At 52.0% G+C, this 16,070-nt stretch overlaps 1 protein-coding gene and 1 non-coding gene across 2 annotated transcripts in view; both read right to left on the bottom strand.

Moving 5' to 3' along the window:
• Window positions 1–758: 758 nt before the first annotated feature.
• Window positions 759–16,070, bottom strand: part of KCNK5 (potassium two pore domain channel subfamily K member 5) — a 58,363-nt gene continuing 43,051 nt past the window's right edge. Inside the window, exons 3-5 of the mRNA XM_075554111.1 lie at window positions 13,851–14,017; window positions 13,507–13,675; window positions 759–1,857 (exon numbers count right to left, since the gene is read on the bottom strand). Of these exons, the coding sequence (XP_075410226.1) occupies window positions 980–1,857; window positions 13,507–13,675; window positions 13,851–14,017 (1,214 nt within the window). The 3' untranslated portion in view covers window positions 759–979. The remainder of the gene's footprint in view (window positions 1,858–13,506; window positions 13,676–13,850; window positions 14,018–16,070) is intronic.
• On the bottom strand, window positions 8,849–9,012 carry LOC142454012 (U1 spliceosomal RNA). Its single transcript, XR_012785551.1, has one exon. It is a non-coding gene; the product is annotated as a U1 spliceosomal RNA (small nuclear RNA).

The following is a 16,070-nucleotide window of genomic DNA, read 5'->3' as shown; positions in this document are numbered from 1 at the left end:
GGGTGAGTGGAAAGCAGGGGGGTTGGGGGGGGTGTCGGGCGGGGCAGCGAGGTCCTTGTTCTGGACCAAGGGAAATGGGGATTGGTGGGAGGGAGTTACTGACAGATGGGGTCTAGGCCTGAGCTAGAGGAGTCAGAGCTGAGCCCCACTCTCCCCATGCCCTGCCCCCCTCCCCCCTTTGGCTCTGCTTCCTGGGGCCCCAGGAGGCCTCGCATGTACTTGCTAGTGCTTTGACCACCAGGGTCTGCGGTAGATGCCTGGCCCGTTTGAGCACACCAGTCACGTGCAGTCTCAGCATCCGGAGTGTTTCTGCACCTGCCCGCTCACAGTTGGCCCCAGGCAGTCTCTCCCCAAGATACCAGAGGGACCTTGGCAAGGCAAGGGAGGTAGGGTGACAGGAAGGTCACCCACACTCCCCACCATGGGCCCAGGGCCCCTGTGGTCCATCCTGAAGTGCCCTCACCCCACACTACCATTGAGAGGACTGACAACGGCAGGACCTGGGCCTTCTCCCTTCCCCCTACTGCTCCAGTGCCAAACACAGAAGCGAATTAGATCATCAACTGAAATGCTTGAGGGCCCTTCATGCCCCCAGGAGAACCGTGTGACATTATCAACCCAACCCAATGGCCCATGCAGGCCTCTACAGGCTCAGTCTCACCCCCCTGCCCTGCCAGCTCAGATACCCCAGAACCCCCCCCCCCGCCCCGAGAGTCCAACCACGCTCAGGGCAGCTGCCCACCCACTGCCGGCCTGCGTTCAGCGGGAAGGGCAGAGGCTCTGTCCTGGGCGTGTACCACGTGTGATCGGTGGCATCCAGCTGGGGGGGGATCAAGGGTGTACTGAAGGTACCTGGCCCCCCGCTCCGGGGTTGTCCCCCTACAAGGGGTCAGGCATCCCAGCCATCATAGGCACCCCCTCCCCCGAGGGTGAGTGGGAGAAGGAGCCGTCGGCTGTGGAGCGGGGAGCCAGGCCTCCCTCAGGTGCCTTTGGGGCTGCTGGCCTTGTTGTATTCGTTCATAAGCTGTTCATAAGGCACGGAGAGCTCAGACTCGGTGCTGGTGAAGGTGGACTCGTCGGACGACGGGAACTCGCCCAGGTTCAGGGGCACCACCACCTCGGCCTCCTTCAGCGGCCGCTCCTCCCCAGCCAGGTTGTCCTCCAGGGAAGACTTGGACGTCTCCTCTTCCTCCTCCTCCGAGAGGCCGGCCTCCTCGCCCACGAAGGTGATGTTGGCGTTCTGGAAGATGAGGGGGTGGTAGTCCTGGGCCTCCCACGGCTCGCCCTCCTCACTGATCCGGTCCAGCTGGTTTGTCGCCTCCGGGTTGGGGGAGGCGTCGGAGGTGGGTCCCGCTCCTGCCTCCTCGCTAGGGGGCCGAGATAGGTGGCCTTTGTTCCTTAGTGTCTGTGACACCTCCTCTAAGCTCGGCACCCGGTTTTTGGAATAGACTACCAGGGGGGTCAAGGAGGCGGGAAGGGCTGGCAGCCCGCCCCCCGGAGGCCCCAGCCCCGGGCCTGGACCCGGGCCCCTCTCGCCACCCCCACTGCTCTTCATGGCCTTCTTCCCGATCTGCTTGATGAGGTCGTTGTAGGTCTCCTCCTTCTTGGAGAGGAAGCTGAAGATGTTGACATCCTTGGTGGGCGCCTTCCCCACCATCTGCAGGGCCTTCTTGGAGTGCGGCGAGCTCTCGAAGGACTCCTTCCGCCGTCGCCGCCGCTTCTTGATGGCTTTGTGGACCTCCACGAACATGCTGACCTTCCAGTTCACAAAGAGGGACAGCCAGGCCAGCCCCAGGTAGATCCAGAGCTCCACGAAGTAGCGGTAGAGGGCGTGGTAGTTGGCGTCGGGGTTCACACCTGCAGAAGACAAGAAGCCCGGGGAGTCAGTGTGAAGGCCAAAACTGTGTTCTCTCTGAGAGTGGGCATAGCAGAAGCAGAACAGAAGGGGGACACAGCGTGAACAGGAGACCTGTCCTAGACACAGGGTTACCCTGGCTCCCCTCATGGCCTTGCCCTTGTCCCTTGGGGCCCTATTGTCAGACACCCCCACTCCTACCCTGCTTGGCCGGAAGCCTCAGGAAAGCAGCTACCTTTCGGGATGAGGGAGAATGCCGAGGAGGAGTTTTGGAGAGCTGGTGAGGTAACCAACACAGAGTCAAGCAACAGGCCGTGGCACAGCGGTTGCACATTGGGCTGTGATCCCAAAGGTCCGGAGTTTGAAACCACCAGCCGCTCCATGGGGAAACATGGGGCTTTCTCCTCCCATAACGAGTCACGGTCTCGGAAACTCACAGGGGCAGTTCTACCTTGTCCTAGAGGGTCGCTCTGAGCCAACATCGGTGTGATGGCAGTGAATGGCTGTGACACCTACGTCTTACAGCGTATTTTCAGCCCAAAGCTGGACGGAGCGGCTGCCAGAGACACGCTCAGAGCTTGGGGAAATGGACTCTGGTTTGCGGTGGCCCCTGTGGGCCGACTGTGGTTGAAACCCTGACGACACTGAGTGAATGGGGAGTGGGCAGCATGGTGGGAGGTGTCCCTGCCTGCCTCCTGCCGGGCTCGGGGAAGGGGATGACCACCACCATGGGGTGAACACGGATCCTGACAGGAAACTGTGTGAACCACCTTGGTTCTCCCAGGTCTGACGTCCTGCTCCTGCCCCCTCCCACGGCCCCGCCCCTTGGCCTGGGGAGCCACCCTCCAGGCAGGCTTCCCCAAGGCCGGCTCCAGGGCCCCTGCCCGGGAAACCCCACCACCCCGACGGGATTATTTTACTCCTTCTACTACTTCCACACTTACAGGCATAAGCTCGTGTCCCTGTCTCTTCCTCATGGGACTAGGGGTCCCCAAATGTAAGGGCCGCGCCTCTCCCCTCGGCCAGAGGCGATCAGAGGAGGTTCTTTGAGGGGACTTCCCCTCACCCAGCACTCAAGAGACAGTGCTACTGTTTGAAGAGCAGAGGGCTGCCAGGCCTAACCCCCATCCCTGTGGATGCAAGCATCCCTCTTGGGCACAAGGCTGTCTTTGGTATTTTAGCAAGGCTGGCACTTCTGAGCTACAAAAGGGATGCAGGCACACGGGAAAGCTCACCAAAGAACTCTGAAGGGGACACTGTGGGCACTGAGGCAAGGACCCCCAAGAGCAGACAGCAAGCGCCTTCTTTCCCTAGAGCTGGTGCCTCATCCCAGCCTGCTGGTCCCCCAAACCGTGAGTGAGAGCAGCCTGGTCGGGTGGATGGCATGGCGGCTGCTGTGAACCAGTCTGGCAGAGGAGGACTAAGGCACAGAGGCGTGCTGTCTTGCTGGCTGGCGCTGGGCTGTCCCCCTCCCCGGCACGAAATGCTTCTCCTTACCCTGCTCTGGGCCCCAGGGACTAGACAATGGCCGGCTTATGCCTCGGGGTAAATATCTCTCAGGGCAGCGGGCTCAGCTTTGCCAGGCTCGGTGGCATGTCCATGCCTCTTTACTGTTTTTCCCACCCACTCAACCACGCTCTCCCAGCATTCCTTGCAATAGGGAGTGACCTCTCCCTAGCCCCTGGAGGAGGGGATGAGGGGCAGAGAACAGGGCCCCTGGGTAGAGAGAGGAGACCTCCTGGGCCAGGCAGATTGCTTGGAAGGAACAATGGCTGGGTGTCCAGGAGATGAGCCCAGGTGCCATGCAGACCACAGGCACAAGTCCACGAGAGAGGCCGGGGCGGGGTTGCTGCAGGTGGTCAGACAAAGGGAGTGGGAGTGGGAGGGAGTGGCGGGGACAGAGGGAGCAGGGCTGCTTGGGAGAAGGGCTCCCTTGTCTTTAAACTGCCTGTGGAAAGAGCAAAGTATTGGGCGTCTCAGCCAAGCCTGCGGAGAGAGGACAGGTTATGGACTGGCGGTGGAGGGGGGGCCTGGATGGGCTCACAGGGATCCCTGGACAAACCCTGCAGGTAGAGGACTGACTCCAGCGAACCCAAGCTCAGGTGACAGGAAGGGCAGCAAGGGGTGGAGAACACCAGAGGCCATACACCAGGAGAGGGAAGGACGAGTGAAGAAGCCAAGCCGAGGAAGGGGACCACAGATGAGAGTCTCCTGCCTGGTCCTGAGGCTCCTTTCCCCTGGCAACTGGGAGGGCAGGGGGTGAGGATCCCACTTGTTGGGAGCCGATGGCCATTAAGGCCCTAGTTTCAGCCACGTAGCAGAAACTTGGCTGCTTTCTAACAGCAAAGCTTTGTTTCCTACCCAACTCCGCTCCCACATCCCAAGCTATGGGCGGTTGCGATAGCTGACCTTGCTGCCATTGGTTAAAATACCGAGCACCCATTGGACCGCAGACATACCATATTAGGAGCGTAGCAAACTCGGTAATGCATGTAATAAACCTTAATTTGCATGCAGACGTCTTTGAGAACTATCGCATGCCCTTTTCACCTGCAGCTGACTGTCTAACGTTGTTATGCTTCATTGTAATACACATATTGTATTGGATGTTATGCAGTATGCCTCATTAGAATACACACCTCCCAGTTCCTCTTTATTGTAAATATATGCCTCGAGTTTTGACAAAATAAACGGGCTTGATCAGCACTTGTCTTGCTCCACGTCTCTGTCTTTCTTCCATCCAGGTTCGCCGCCCCTGCGGGTCACCGCGTGAGGGTCTCGCTGGACGAGACCCCCACAACTGGCGCCCAACGTGGGGCCCGAAGGGGGTCTCCGATCCTGGACGCTGCTTCCCCGAGAACGGCCGTTCTGAACAGTGAAATCTCCGTCTCCTGAGAAGCACCGGAGATCAGACTGAGTCTGCTGCGGCGTCCCTCCCCCTCCCTGCCGGAGCCGCAGAAAGTGACTTGCATTGAGGTCAACGCAGGCAACCCGACTGCGAAATCGACACTCATAAGATAAGCGAAGCAGCGCATCATATCATGGGGCAAACATTGTCCGCCCACGAACAATTTATAGGGGGACTAAAAGCATCTCTTAAGACACGTGGGACTCGGGTTAAAAAGAAAGATTTAGTAAAGTTTTTTCTTTTTCTGGAAGATGTGTGTCCTTGGTTCCCTCAGGAATAGACTATCGACGAGAAACGTTGGTTACCGGTAGGGGATTGTTTAAAAGATTATTATCATTCTTTTGGGCCTTCTAAAGTATCTGTTGATGCCTATAATCTCTGGTCTTTGATATGAGAAGTTTTGCAAATCCACCATTATCACCCCGATATCTCTAAGGTTGTGTCCAAGTCACATGATTATTTAAAAACTGGATATAAGAGCAGTAAACCTCCCTCCCTAGCGCCGTCTGTTTGTTTGTCACCTCTGCCTTCTACTCCTCCCCCAGAAAAACCCAGAGAACAGGATTCCCTTTCCATTGTTTCCAAGACAGAGATAACTCCTCCAAAATTACTTTACCCGTCCCTCGCTGACCATAAAAATCACCCTCCTTCTAATAACCCTCAAGCGCCCTTGCAGGCGCCCTTACAAACTCCAGCCCCGTAGAACCCGCCACGAAACGCCGACCCGGAAATTAATTGGGATGATTTAGAAGAAGCGGTGGCGCGCTACTGTAACCCCGATTGGCCTCCCTTATTGGGTTTCTCTAGCCGGCCACCGTCGTATAATAGCCCAGGAAAGCACACCCCTGTTACTGCCGCTGCCGTCTCAGCTCCCATCACGCACACCCCTTATAATTGGGCACTCTTAAAAGAAGCCACAAAAACGTGCTGCGAAGGTTTCCAGTCTTTACAACAGCTGGATATTAGACCTGTGAGTCCTGGTACTCAGGGGGCCGCTGCTCCCTTGTTAGAAAAGCTGCCCGTCTTTCGGGAAATTAAGCCCTCTAAAACTACGCTTGCATTCCCAGTCACACGCTCTAAATCGCTGGTGCCTGCCGAAAGTGAAACTACAGGCGCTGATAGCGACCCAGATGGTGGTGATGACTCACCTGCGGCAATTACACAGGGAGATTACTCTGATGAGCAATCCAGCACAGATAGTGGAGATGAGGAGGAAGAGGTTAGTACTAACAATCCGCAAGAGGTTAGCACTAAAGATCAGCAATATCGCCGCATTAGCTTCAAGTATATAAAAGAATTAAAATCTGCTGTGTCCCTTTATGGCCCAACGGCCCCTTATACCATGTCCCTCCTTGAGTCCCTCACTGAAAAGTGGCTTACACCAAATGATTGGTATATGCTAACCCGTGCTGTGCTCTCAAGAGGAGACTTTGTTCTTTGGAAAGCAGAATATACAGAAACCTGCAAGGAGGTTGCACGCCGCAATGCCGAGGCTAAGGGGACAGCAAAGCGGTGGACCATTCAAAAATTTAAAGGGCCTTGCTCCTCATGACACTAATAACAAACAGGCGCGATTCTCCCCCGGACTGCTTGCCCAAATTCAAACCGCCGGCCTCAAGGCCTGGCGCTGCTTGCCCCCCAAGGGCTCCGCCACCACTTCTTTGGCAAAAATTTGGCAGGGGCCTGAGGAGACCTATCGTGATTTTATTAGCCGCTTAACGGCTGCAGCCGAACGACTTGTTGGTAAAGATGAGAATGAAAGTGAATTTATCAAACACCTTGCCTATGAAAATGCAAACCTTATTTGTCAGGATGTTCTTCGTCCATACCGCCGCACTGGCGGTATTTCTGACTTTATAAAACACTGCGCGGAGGTCGGTCCCTCACATAATCTTGGATTGGCCATAGGAGCTGCTCTTCAGGGTTTAATCCAGAACCCTGCCTTGCTTGCTCAAAAAATCTGTTTTAATTGTAAACAGCCCGGTCATTTCTCCTGAGACTGCCCAGCGCCTAAGGCCTCTTGCCCTGAAAGGCCGAGACCGTCCACCGTTTGCCCTCGTTGCAAACGTGGTCTTCATTGGGCTTCTGAATGCAGATCCAAAACCGATTATCAAGGAAACCCTTTGTCCCCTCACTCCGCGGTTCTGGAAAATGCCCAGCGGGGCCAGCCCAGGGCCCCCTTTTCGAGACAAACCCCTGGGGCCATCAGGTTTGTCCCCCAAGGCCACCAATCTCCTCAGACCCAGCGCCCAACGTCGCACTCACAAGCCTTGCCTCCCTATCAAGAGCAACAACAGGCAGCGCAGGGCTGGACCTCTGTTGCTCCTCCCACACAGTATTAACTCCTTAACAAGGCACCCAAGTAGTTAATACCACCACCTTCGGTCCTCTGGCAAAGGGATTTTTTGGCCTCGTTTTGGGCAGAGGCAGCTCAGCCTTCAGGTTATTTGTCTTTCCTGGCATTATTGATTATGACTACAGGACAGATTCAAATCCTTGTCAAAACAGAGCAGGTTATTGATCTCGTATAGCACAACTAGTTCTCTCGCCCTTAATTAACCTATCTAACCTGGATCAGGGACCTGCTAAAGGCAATTCCAAATTTGGCTCCTCTGATGCCTATTGGGTCCAGCAAATGTCCCCTGAACGGCCTTTATTAACACTCACACTGGATGGCAAACAATTTGAGGGACTTCTTGATACTGGAGCCGATGCCCCCATAATTTCTTTTGATTGTTGGCCCGCTTCCTGGCCCCTTACTCCCTCTTTGACCCATTTACAGGGTATCGGGCAATCTGCCAACCCCATGCAAAGTTCCAAATATCTACAATGGAAAGACCCTGAAGGAAACACCGGCATTGTCAAGCCTTTTATAATAAAAGGTATTCCTCTTAATTTATGGGGCCAGGACATTCTTTCCCAAATGAAGCTTATAATGTGCAGCCCCAACGACGTTGTTGCTCATCAAATGTTAAAACAGGGATTCCGGCCTGGCAGTGGACTGGGAAAAAATAAGCAGGGTATCACTCAACCCCTAATGGTCTCTCCTCGTGAAGGACGCCTAGGTTTTGGATCACAAAATTTTTCCTAACAGCCACTGACAAACCTGCACCCCAGACTCACGCAGACCCTATAATATGGAAGTCTGACAATCCTGTCTGGGTTGATCAATGGCCTTTGAGTTCTGAAAAGCTTCATGTCGCCCAAGTGCTAGTGCAGGAACAACTGAGGGCAGGCCATTTAATAGAAAGCTCTTCCCCATGGAATATTCCTATTTTTGTTATATGTAAAAAATCTGGAAAGTGGCGGCTTTTGCAAGATCTTAGGGCTGTCAATGCCACCATGCACCTTATGGGAGCGCTCCAACCTGGGCTCCCCTCTCCAGTAGCTATCCCTCATAGTTACTACAAAGTAGTTGTTGACCTCAAGGACTGCTTCTTTTCCATTCCCCTTGCACCACAAGACCAAAAGAGGTTTGCCTTTTCCCTCCCCTCAATTAATTTCAAAGAACCTATGAAAAGGTACCAGTGGGCCGTTTTGCCACAAGGGATGGCGAACTCCCCTACGTTATGTCAAAAATATGTCGCTGCAGCTCTTCACGATGTGCGCAAAACCTGGCCACATATTTACATCATCCACTATATGGACGACATCCTTCTTGCGGGGCCTATAGATAGCGAGGTTCTCCAGTGTTTTGGCCACCTTAAAAGGCAATTAACCACTTCTGGCCTTGTCATTGCCCCAGACAAAGTCCAGTTACAAGACCCTTATGCTTATCTTGGTTTTTACATTTTTGGCCCTACTATTACCACACTAAAGGCAACTCTTCGCCGAGACCAGCTGTCCACGCTCAATGATTTCCAAAAACTCTTGGGCAATATTAACTGGCTCAGGCCTTATCTAAAACTCACTACCAGAGAACTTAAGCCCCTCTTTGCCCTTCTTGAAGGGGATTCTCATCCAAATTCCCCTCGATCTTTCACCCCTGTTGCTCTGCAAGCCCTACAAAAAGTCAAAGAGGCTATCAATAAACAATTTGTAACCAATTTAGATTATTCTAAAACTTTTAGTTTGTTAATTTTTTTTAGGGGATAGCGCGAACGCAGTCCCCCACTACCACAAATTATGCAGTCGAGTTTCCCACATTTGGGGAAATCGCAGGGGTCAGCACATCCGGAGCGCAATGGGTGAGCCTCGCCCTGGGAAAACCACCTTCGTGATCATGGTATCTCCCCTGCCAGGTAAGTATTAGTTTGTTAATTTTTAACACACCCTCTACTCCAACTGGCCTGTTGTGGCAAGATAACCCCCTTATTTGGATCCATTTACCCTCGTCACCGTGCAAGGTTTTACTCCCTTATTATGATTCTGTAGCCGAGTTAATTATTCAAGGATGCCAGACTAGCCTTAAATATTTTGGCCTAGAACCATTTAAAGTTATCCAGCCATACACCTGCCCACAGGTCGATTGGCTCATGCAGCAAACAAACTGCTGGCCCGTTGCATGTGCATCCTTTACAGGAAGTATTGATAATCATTACCCCCCAAATAAATTAGTTCAATTTTGTTGCCTCCATGCCTTTATTTTTCCAAATATCACTAGTTTATACCTTCTTAACAACGCACTTTTAGTTTTTACTGATGGGTCCTCAACAGGGATTGTGGCCTTTTGTGTAGATGGTACAATTACTAAAATCCAAACCAACTGCGTTTCAGCTCAGTTGGTCGAGCTCAGGGCCATTATGTGCATCTTATCACAATTTGCAAACAAACCCCTTAATATATACACTGATAGCGCTTACTTGGCACATTCCATTCCTTTGTTGGAAACTACCCCTCAAATAAAAAAGACTGCTGAAACTTCGGCCTTGTTCTTGGAATGCCAGAAAACCATTCAGGCCAGAACAGTCCCCTTTTTCACTGGTCATATTAGGGCCCACTCGGGCCTCCCCAGCCCTTTATCCCAAAGCAATGGGGTTGTTGATGCGGCCACCCGCCTTGTCGCCTTTGCCTCCGTAAATAACGTTGAAAAGGCCCGCACAGCCCATTCCTTACATCATATTAATGCTCAAACTTTACACTTAATGTATAAAATAACCAGGGAACAAGCTAGACAAATAGTGAAACAATGCTCCAACTGTGTAACCCATCTCCTGGTACCGCACTTGGGAGTCAACCCTAAAGGGTTGGTGCCAAATGATATCTGGCAAATGGATGTAACCCATCTTTCTGAATTTGGTAATTTAAAATATGTTCACGTATGCGTGGACACCTTTAGTGGATTCGTAGTAGCCTCCCTCCAGACAGGAGAGGCCACCAAACATGTTTTAGCTCACCTTTTGCACTGCTTTCCTATACTTGGAATCCCTAAGCAGATAAAAACCGACAACGGCCCTGGTTACACAATGGCAGCTTTGCGAGATTTGTTGCAAACTTCATATAAAACATGTTACTGGTATCCCCTATAATCCCCAAGGCCAGGGGGTAGGAGAAAGATCAAACTTAACAATAAAACTTACTATTGAAAAAATAAAAACAGGACAATGGTATCCTACAAAAGGCACCCCCCGGAACCTTCTTAATCACGCCTTATTTATACACAATTTCTTACGCCTTGATGACTTGGAAAAATCAGCTGCAGACCGGTTTTGGCACCCTAAATCTAACTCACAGTTTGCCATGGCAAAGTGGAAAGACCCTATAAACAATTGATGGCACGGACCGGACCCAGTACTTATCTGGGGACTAGGCTCCGTTTGTGTCTATTCTCAAGAGCACAATGCAGCAAGATGGTTACCAGAAAGACTGGTCAGACAAATGGACCATAAACCTGAAGTAATGCCCTCCAGGGAGGAGTCAAATCCCTGAGAGATCGTTCTCTTTTTGTGTTTTTACAGGCTCGACAAATATACGTTAGCCCAAAGACCCTTCTATGCACAGATGTGGACTTTCACCTCCTGTTTTGGAATCAGAATCGCGGCAATCGCTCCCTTCCTATTACTGTTTGCCGTGGGGTTCACTGCTGCGACACCCAACGATTGGACCTGGTGTCAAAACTGAACCTTATTCTCCTTTATTTACTGATTTGTCTAATGTTCGCAGGATTAGATTGTTTTCAATATTTTTATTAGTCTCTCCCCAAGCTTTGTCCATGATGGCACAATTTTCAATTTTGGTCACAATTTCAGTGTTGTGTCTCCCCCTTGCGGCTACCTTGCAACCTCAAGCTGTTTACAGGTTTTACCTTACCGAAAACAAGACGTCAGGAGACTCCTCCCAGCGCCTCCTGGGTGTGGACCATTCCACCCTTTTGGCCACGTTTGATTGCCCCTCTTCTGGGTGCCCGACCTACAATAAGGAATTTAAATTTAATAATTTTTTGTCGGGCTACTCAAGTTCCCCAGTCGTTTGTTTTCTATTTGATCAAACAAGAAGCCCCTTTTGTGCCAAGCAGTGGATTCATAAAAATGTTGGCTGTCCCTGGTTAAGCTGTTGGAGGCATTATTTAACCAGGTCAATAAATTGTGCTTCTGGTGTCATGTTTTACCGTTGTGGTTCCTCCCTCATGTTCTCCATTCCTAACCCCTTTGATACATGTTGGAATTCTTTACAAAAAGGAGGCCTTTATTTAAGTGGAAAACAGTTACCCTTCAGCCAAACGTCTTATTTGGCGAGCCCCGGTTACCCCCTCACATGTACCCCAGAGCACTCTGACCCCATCTGTCCACGTCCAAATTCAAAAACAAGAAAAACAATTAACCCAGGTACTTTCCCAAAGCAAAGTTAGCCACCCTTTTTCTTGGATCTCGCTTTTACAGCAAGGCCTAGCCTTGGTTAATTTCACTGGAATAACTAACTTTTCCTCGTCTTATGTGCACCGCACTAAATCGCCCCCCGCTTGCTGCAGTCCCAACCTCCAACCCTATTTCTAATACTGAGACCACCCCGCCTTCCCAAACTCCAATAACTATCAGTGATGTTCCCCTTTATTTACCCCTTGGCACAACCCAAGTCCCGTTTTGTTACTCCGCGCTGTCCTCATCCCTTTGTAATAGCTCTCTCACACTCACAACAGAAGCAGTTGCGCCCAATGCCTTTTTCTTTTGGTGTAATCATATCCTCACAAAACATTTGAATGCTTCCCTTCCGTCTTCCTTATGGTGTATGCCTGTTACTTTGGTGCCCCAATTAACTGTTTATACCACCGCTGAATTTCAATCTAAAATTTCCCCCCCACCCCCTTTCCAAGTCGAAAAGAGCTATTTTTCTCCCCGTCCTGATGGGCCTTTCATTGGCCTCCTCTGTCACCGCTGTTGGTTTTGGAGGAGGAGCACTTGGACATTCTATCACCGCCACCAACGACCTTGCCACTCGCCTTTAAGAAGCTCTGGATGACTCTGCACAGTTTTTGGCATCTCTCCAAAGACAAATCAACTCTTTAGCTGAAGTTGTTCTGCAAAACCGACGTGCGCTTGACCTTATTACAGCCGAAAAGGGGGTACTTGTCTGTTTTTACAAGATTAATGAATCGGGATTAGTTGAGGAACGGGTGAACAATCTCAATAAGATCAGTAGGGAACTACTTAATTTCAGACGCCCGCCCCCAAATTCGCTTAATTCAATGAATTGGTGGTCCTCGCCGTTATTTTCGTTTCTTGCCCCCTTTATAGGGCCGGTAATTGTTTTTCTTGTTGTAGTTTCATTGGGGCCCGTTATCTTTTACAAACTTATGTCTTTTATCAAACAACAAACAGAGGCCATCCAGGCCAAGCCCATACAGGTCCATTACCATCGCCTTGATATGATTAGTCGGGGCGGCTCGGTATCTGAAGATGAGTGTGCGTCACCGGTAAGACCCTCTGCCCTTATGAAATGAGTTGGATAGCCAATGACGGGTAAGACTGGGTGCCCCTGACACCAACCTAAGACAGGCCTTGGTTCGCCTCCACCTAAGGTGGATAAGATGCGTTCACAGAAGGTGAAGACGGGTAAGGGTCAGAGCCACACCTGGCAACCTGAGACAGGCGCAACTCCGTAAGGGTATCTCATTTTCTAAATACATAAAACAAAAAAGGACTACCTGTTGGGAGCCGATGGCCATTAAGGCCCTAGTTTCAGCTACGTAGCAGAAACTTGGCTGCTTCCTAACAGCAAAGCTTTGTTTCCTGCCCAACTCCGCCCCCACATCCCAAGCTATGGGCGGTTGCGATAGCTGACCTTGCCGTTGGTTAAACTACTGAGCACCCACTGGACCGCAGACATACCATATTAGGAGCGTAGCAAACTTGGTAATGCATGTAATAAACCTTAATTTGCATGCGGACGTCTTTGAGAACTATTGCGCGCCCTTTTCACCTGCAGCTGATTGGCTAACGTTGTTATGCTTCATTGTAATACACATATTGTATTGGATGTTATGCAGTATGCCTCATTAGAATACACACCTCCCAGTTCCTCTTTATTGTAAATATATGCCTCGAGTTTTGACAAAATAAACGGGCTTGATCAGCCCTTGTCTTGCTCCACGTCTCTGTGTCTTTCTTCCATCCAGGTTCGCCGCCCCTGCGGGTCACCGCGTGAGGGTCTCGCTGGACGAGACCCCTACACCCACTGGGTGGGGAAAACGTCCAGACACTGAATGCCTACTGGGCCCCCAGTCACCGCCAGCAGAGTTGGAAGGGGAGAGGAGAGGCAGACTTGGAGAGACAAAGGCAGAGGTGCAGGGGTAGGGCGAGGGGCTCACCAGCCACGAAGTCCCCGAAGCCAATGGTGGAGATGGTGATGAAGGAGTAGTAGAGGCCCTCGATGTAGTTCCAGTCCTCAGTAACCATGAACACGAAGGGTGGGATCACCAGGTGCACCAGGACCCCCCACACGATGAAGATGGCCGTGCAGGTGATCTGCGCCTTCCGCTGGCGGGGATGGGGAGAGGTCAAGTAAAACACGGGGTGAGCCGGGAAGCCCCAGGGAAATGAGGGAGGGACGCCCCCAATGGGACCCAGAAGGGCTTGGGGCCCCGATCCTTAGTCTTCCCATCCCCCACCACCTGCCCCAGCCCCTCACCTCTCCCCAGGGTAGAGGACTTACCAGGCTCACGCCTCTCTTGGTGAGGAACTGGCCCAGTCTCTTGGCACGCCCCCCGAAGAACTTGCCCAGGGCGCTGATCCATGTCAGGCAGAGCGGTACCCCGAAAAGGCCATAGAAGATGCAGAAGAGGCGTCCAGCGGGGGTCTTGGGGGCCACGTTGCCATAGCCTGAGGAAGGAGGTTGGGAGCGGAGGGCAAAAAGAAGGAAGGGTCTTTGTGGGAAGGCAGTACAGCGGGGTGGGCAGGAGTGAAGAGAGAGCCACTGAGTGGGGGGTGGGGGTGGGGGGAAACCCTGACTTAGAGTGGCTCTCCTTTCCCTCCTCCCTCCCGGGGGGTGGGGCAAGGGGCAATCTTTAGGTCTTACTTATATACACCACACTAGTTAGCATGGAGTGGACACCGATTCAGGCTCACCCTGTGGGTGCAGCCAGCCTGGACTCAAACACCCATGCCCTCAGTTAGCCCCTGAGCGCATTAACCATTTGCACCGCCAGGAACCTCCTTAATGACATTTCCCTGGGAAATGACACTGGGATCGCACCATCATTTGGAACAGCTAGGATGGCAGGGGCTGTGGCTTTTCCAGCGGCTGGGACATCCCTGAGGGCAGGCCAGCGCCTCCCCCAGTAGGTCTCCCACTCGTGCTGAGGGCCACACCGTGCAAACTTGGAAAAGATGCCCTGCAGTAGCCACTCTCCCACGCCCTCCCTTCTCACATGTACGTGGCTGCTGCTTGTATTAAGGGAGAGGCCCGTCCCCTGCTCTTTGAGGCTGGGCTGGCCAGTCCAGTGCACTGGGAATGCAACTACATAGGTTTAAGAATTCTGTTTCTCCTTCTTGAAGTCTTGGCCCATGGGATTGTCCTACCCCCTTGGAACCTCGTCACCAGACTCTGAGAGGCCCAGGTGTGTGTGGAGGTACTTGGGGGCCACTGACACCCACCACCCCCAGCTGAGATCCCAGCCTCTAGCCCTCATGGCTCTCAGATGTGCAGCTCCAGCCACAACCTAGGACACCGGAGCATGCACGGATAAACTGAACTCTGTCAAAAGATTGTTTTACGACACTAACTTCCTCAAGAAGAGATGCTAAACAACGACTGCAGAGGAACCAACAGGGACAATGGACCAGATTCTATGTCCCTGGGTAGACACTCTGAATATATTTCTACCCAATCCTTGGCGAACCACGCCATGGACTAAGGTCCCACCGTGAGGACCTTGGACACTGACCTTGCAGGCAGCACGGCATAACCCAAGGGCTACACCAGGATTTGACATAGTGGCCCTGCTGAATGAATTGAGCCCTGCCTTGGAGTTACCTGCACTCTTAGACTGAGGACCGGGGCGCTTGGATGCGAGAGGAAGCAGACAGTGGCCGCCCAGGGGGTTGGGGAAGTGGCGGTCATCGGCGCTTGGGGGAACCCACAGTTGGGTGGGTCTCCAATGGAAAGGGTCCAGAATCACTATTTGGTACCTCCATGCCCCCCTCGCAGTGACATGACAGGTTTTGATCTGTTGGGCAGGGATCTGAATTTGGAAGAATTGATCCAGGAAGTTCCCCCGGCACCAGTCCCCATGCATAAGGTCAACAGAGCTCAATGGAATGGGAGATCCAACTGCTTTCGGTAACAACTCACGGGTGCGGCTCACACAGACCCCTCATACCGAGAGGGTCTGGAGGGCTGTGTCATTAGAAAAATCGATTACGTATCGGTGCAGTGGCTTTATACCCCAGGGGCATGATTCACAACGTGTGCTTCTTTGTTTCTATGGGTTTTTGTTTTCCTGCCTTTTGTATGTGTTTGCTTGCTGGTTGGTTGGTTGCTGTTGACGCAGTTGGTTTTGGGCGGTTACAATTTTGTCACAGTACGCCGCCAGAGTAAACCTGAATTGTGCATATCCAGGAACAAGCAGATGGATTCTGGGCTCCCACTGAAGTCTAGCCCCAATCCAAGAACAGTTACAGTAAGTTTAGCCCCAATCCAAGAACAGTTACAGTAAGTTCTGATCACATGGCCCTGCTCAATACTCACCTTCATGGAATGATCACTGGAGAGCAGGGTGCTACAGCAAAGTGTGGTGAAGAGAGCAGATGGTACCTGGCTATCAATTGGAATAGTGACTGGGGTCTTAAAAGCTTATATTCAAACAAGCAGCCGTCTAAGGGAAGAGTCAACTAAATCCACATGGAAGAAGCGCACCAGCTTGTGTGATCCAAA

This window comes from Tenrec ecaudatus, chromosome 7 (genome assembly GCF_050624435.1).
Source record: "Tenrec ecaudatus isolate mTenEca1 chromosome 7, mTenEca1.hap1, whole genome shotgun sequence".
NCBI classification, from domain to species: Eukaryota; Metazoa; Chordata; class Mammalia; order Afrosoricida; family Tenrecidae; genus Tenrec; species Tenrec ecaudatus.
The sequence above is the reverse complement of the archived record's forward strand: the minus strand, read 5'-3'. Positions and strand labels throughout refer to the sequence as shown.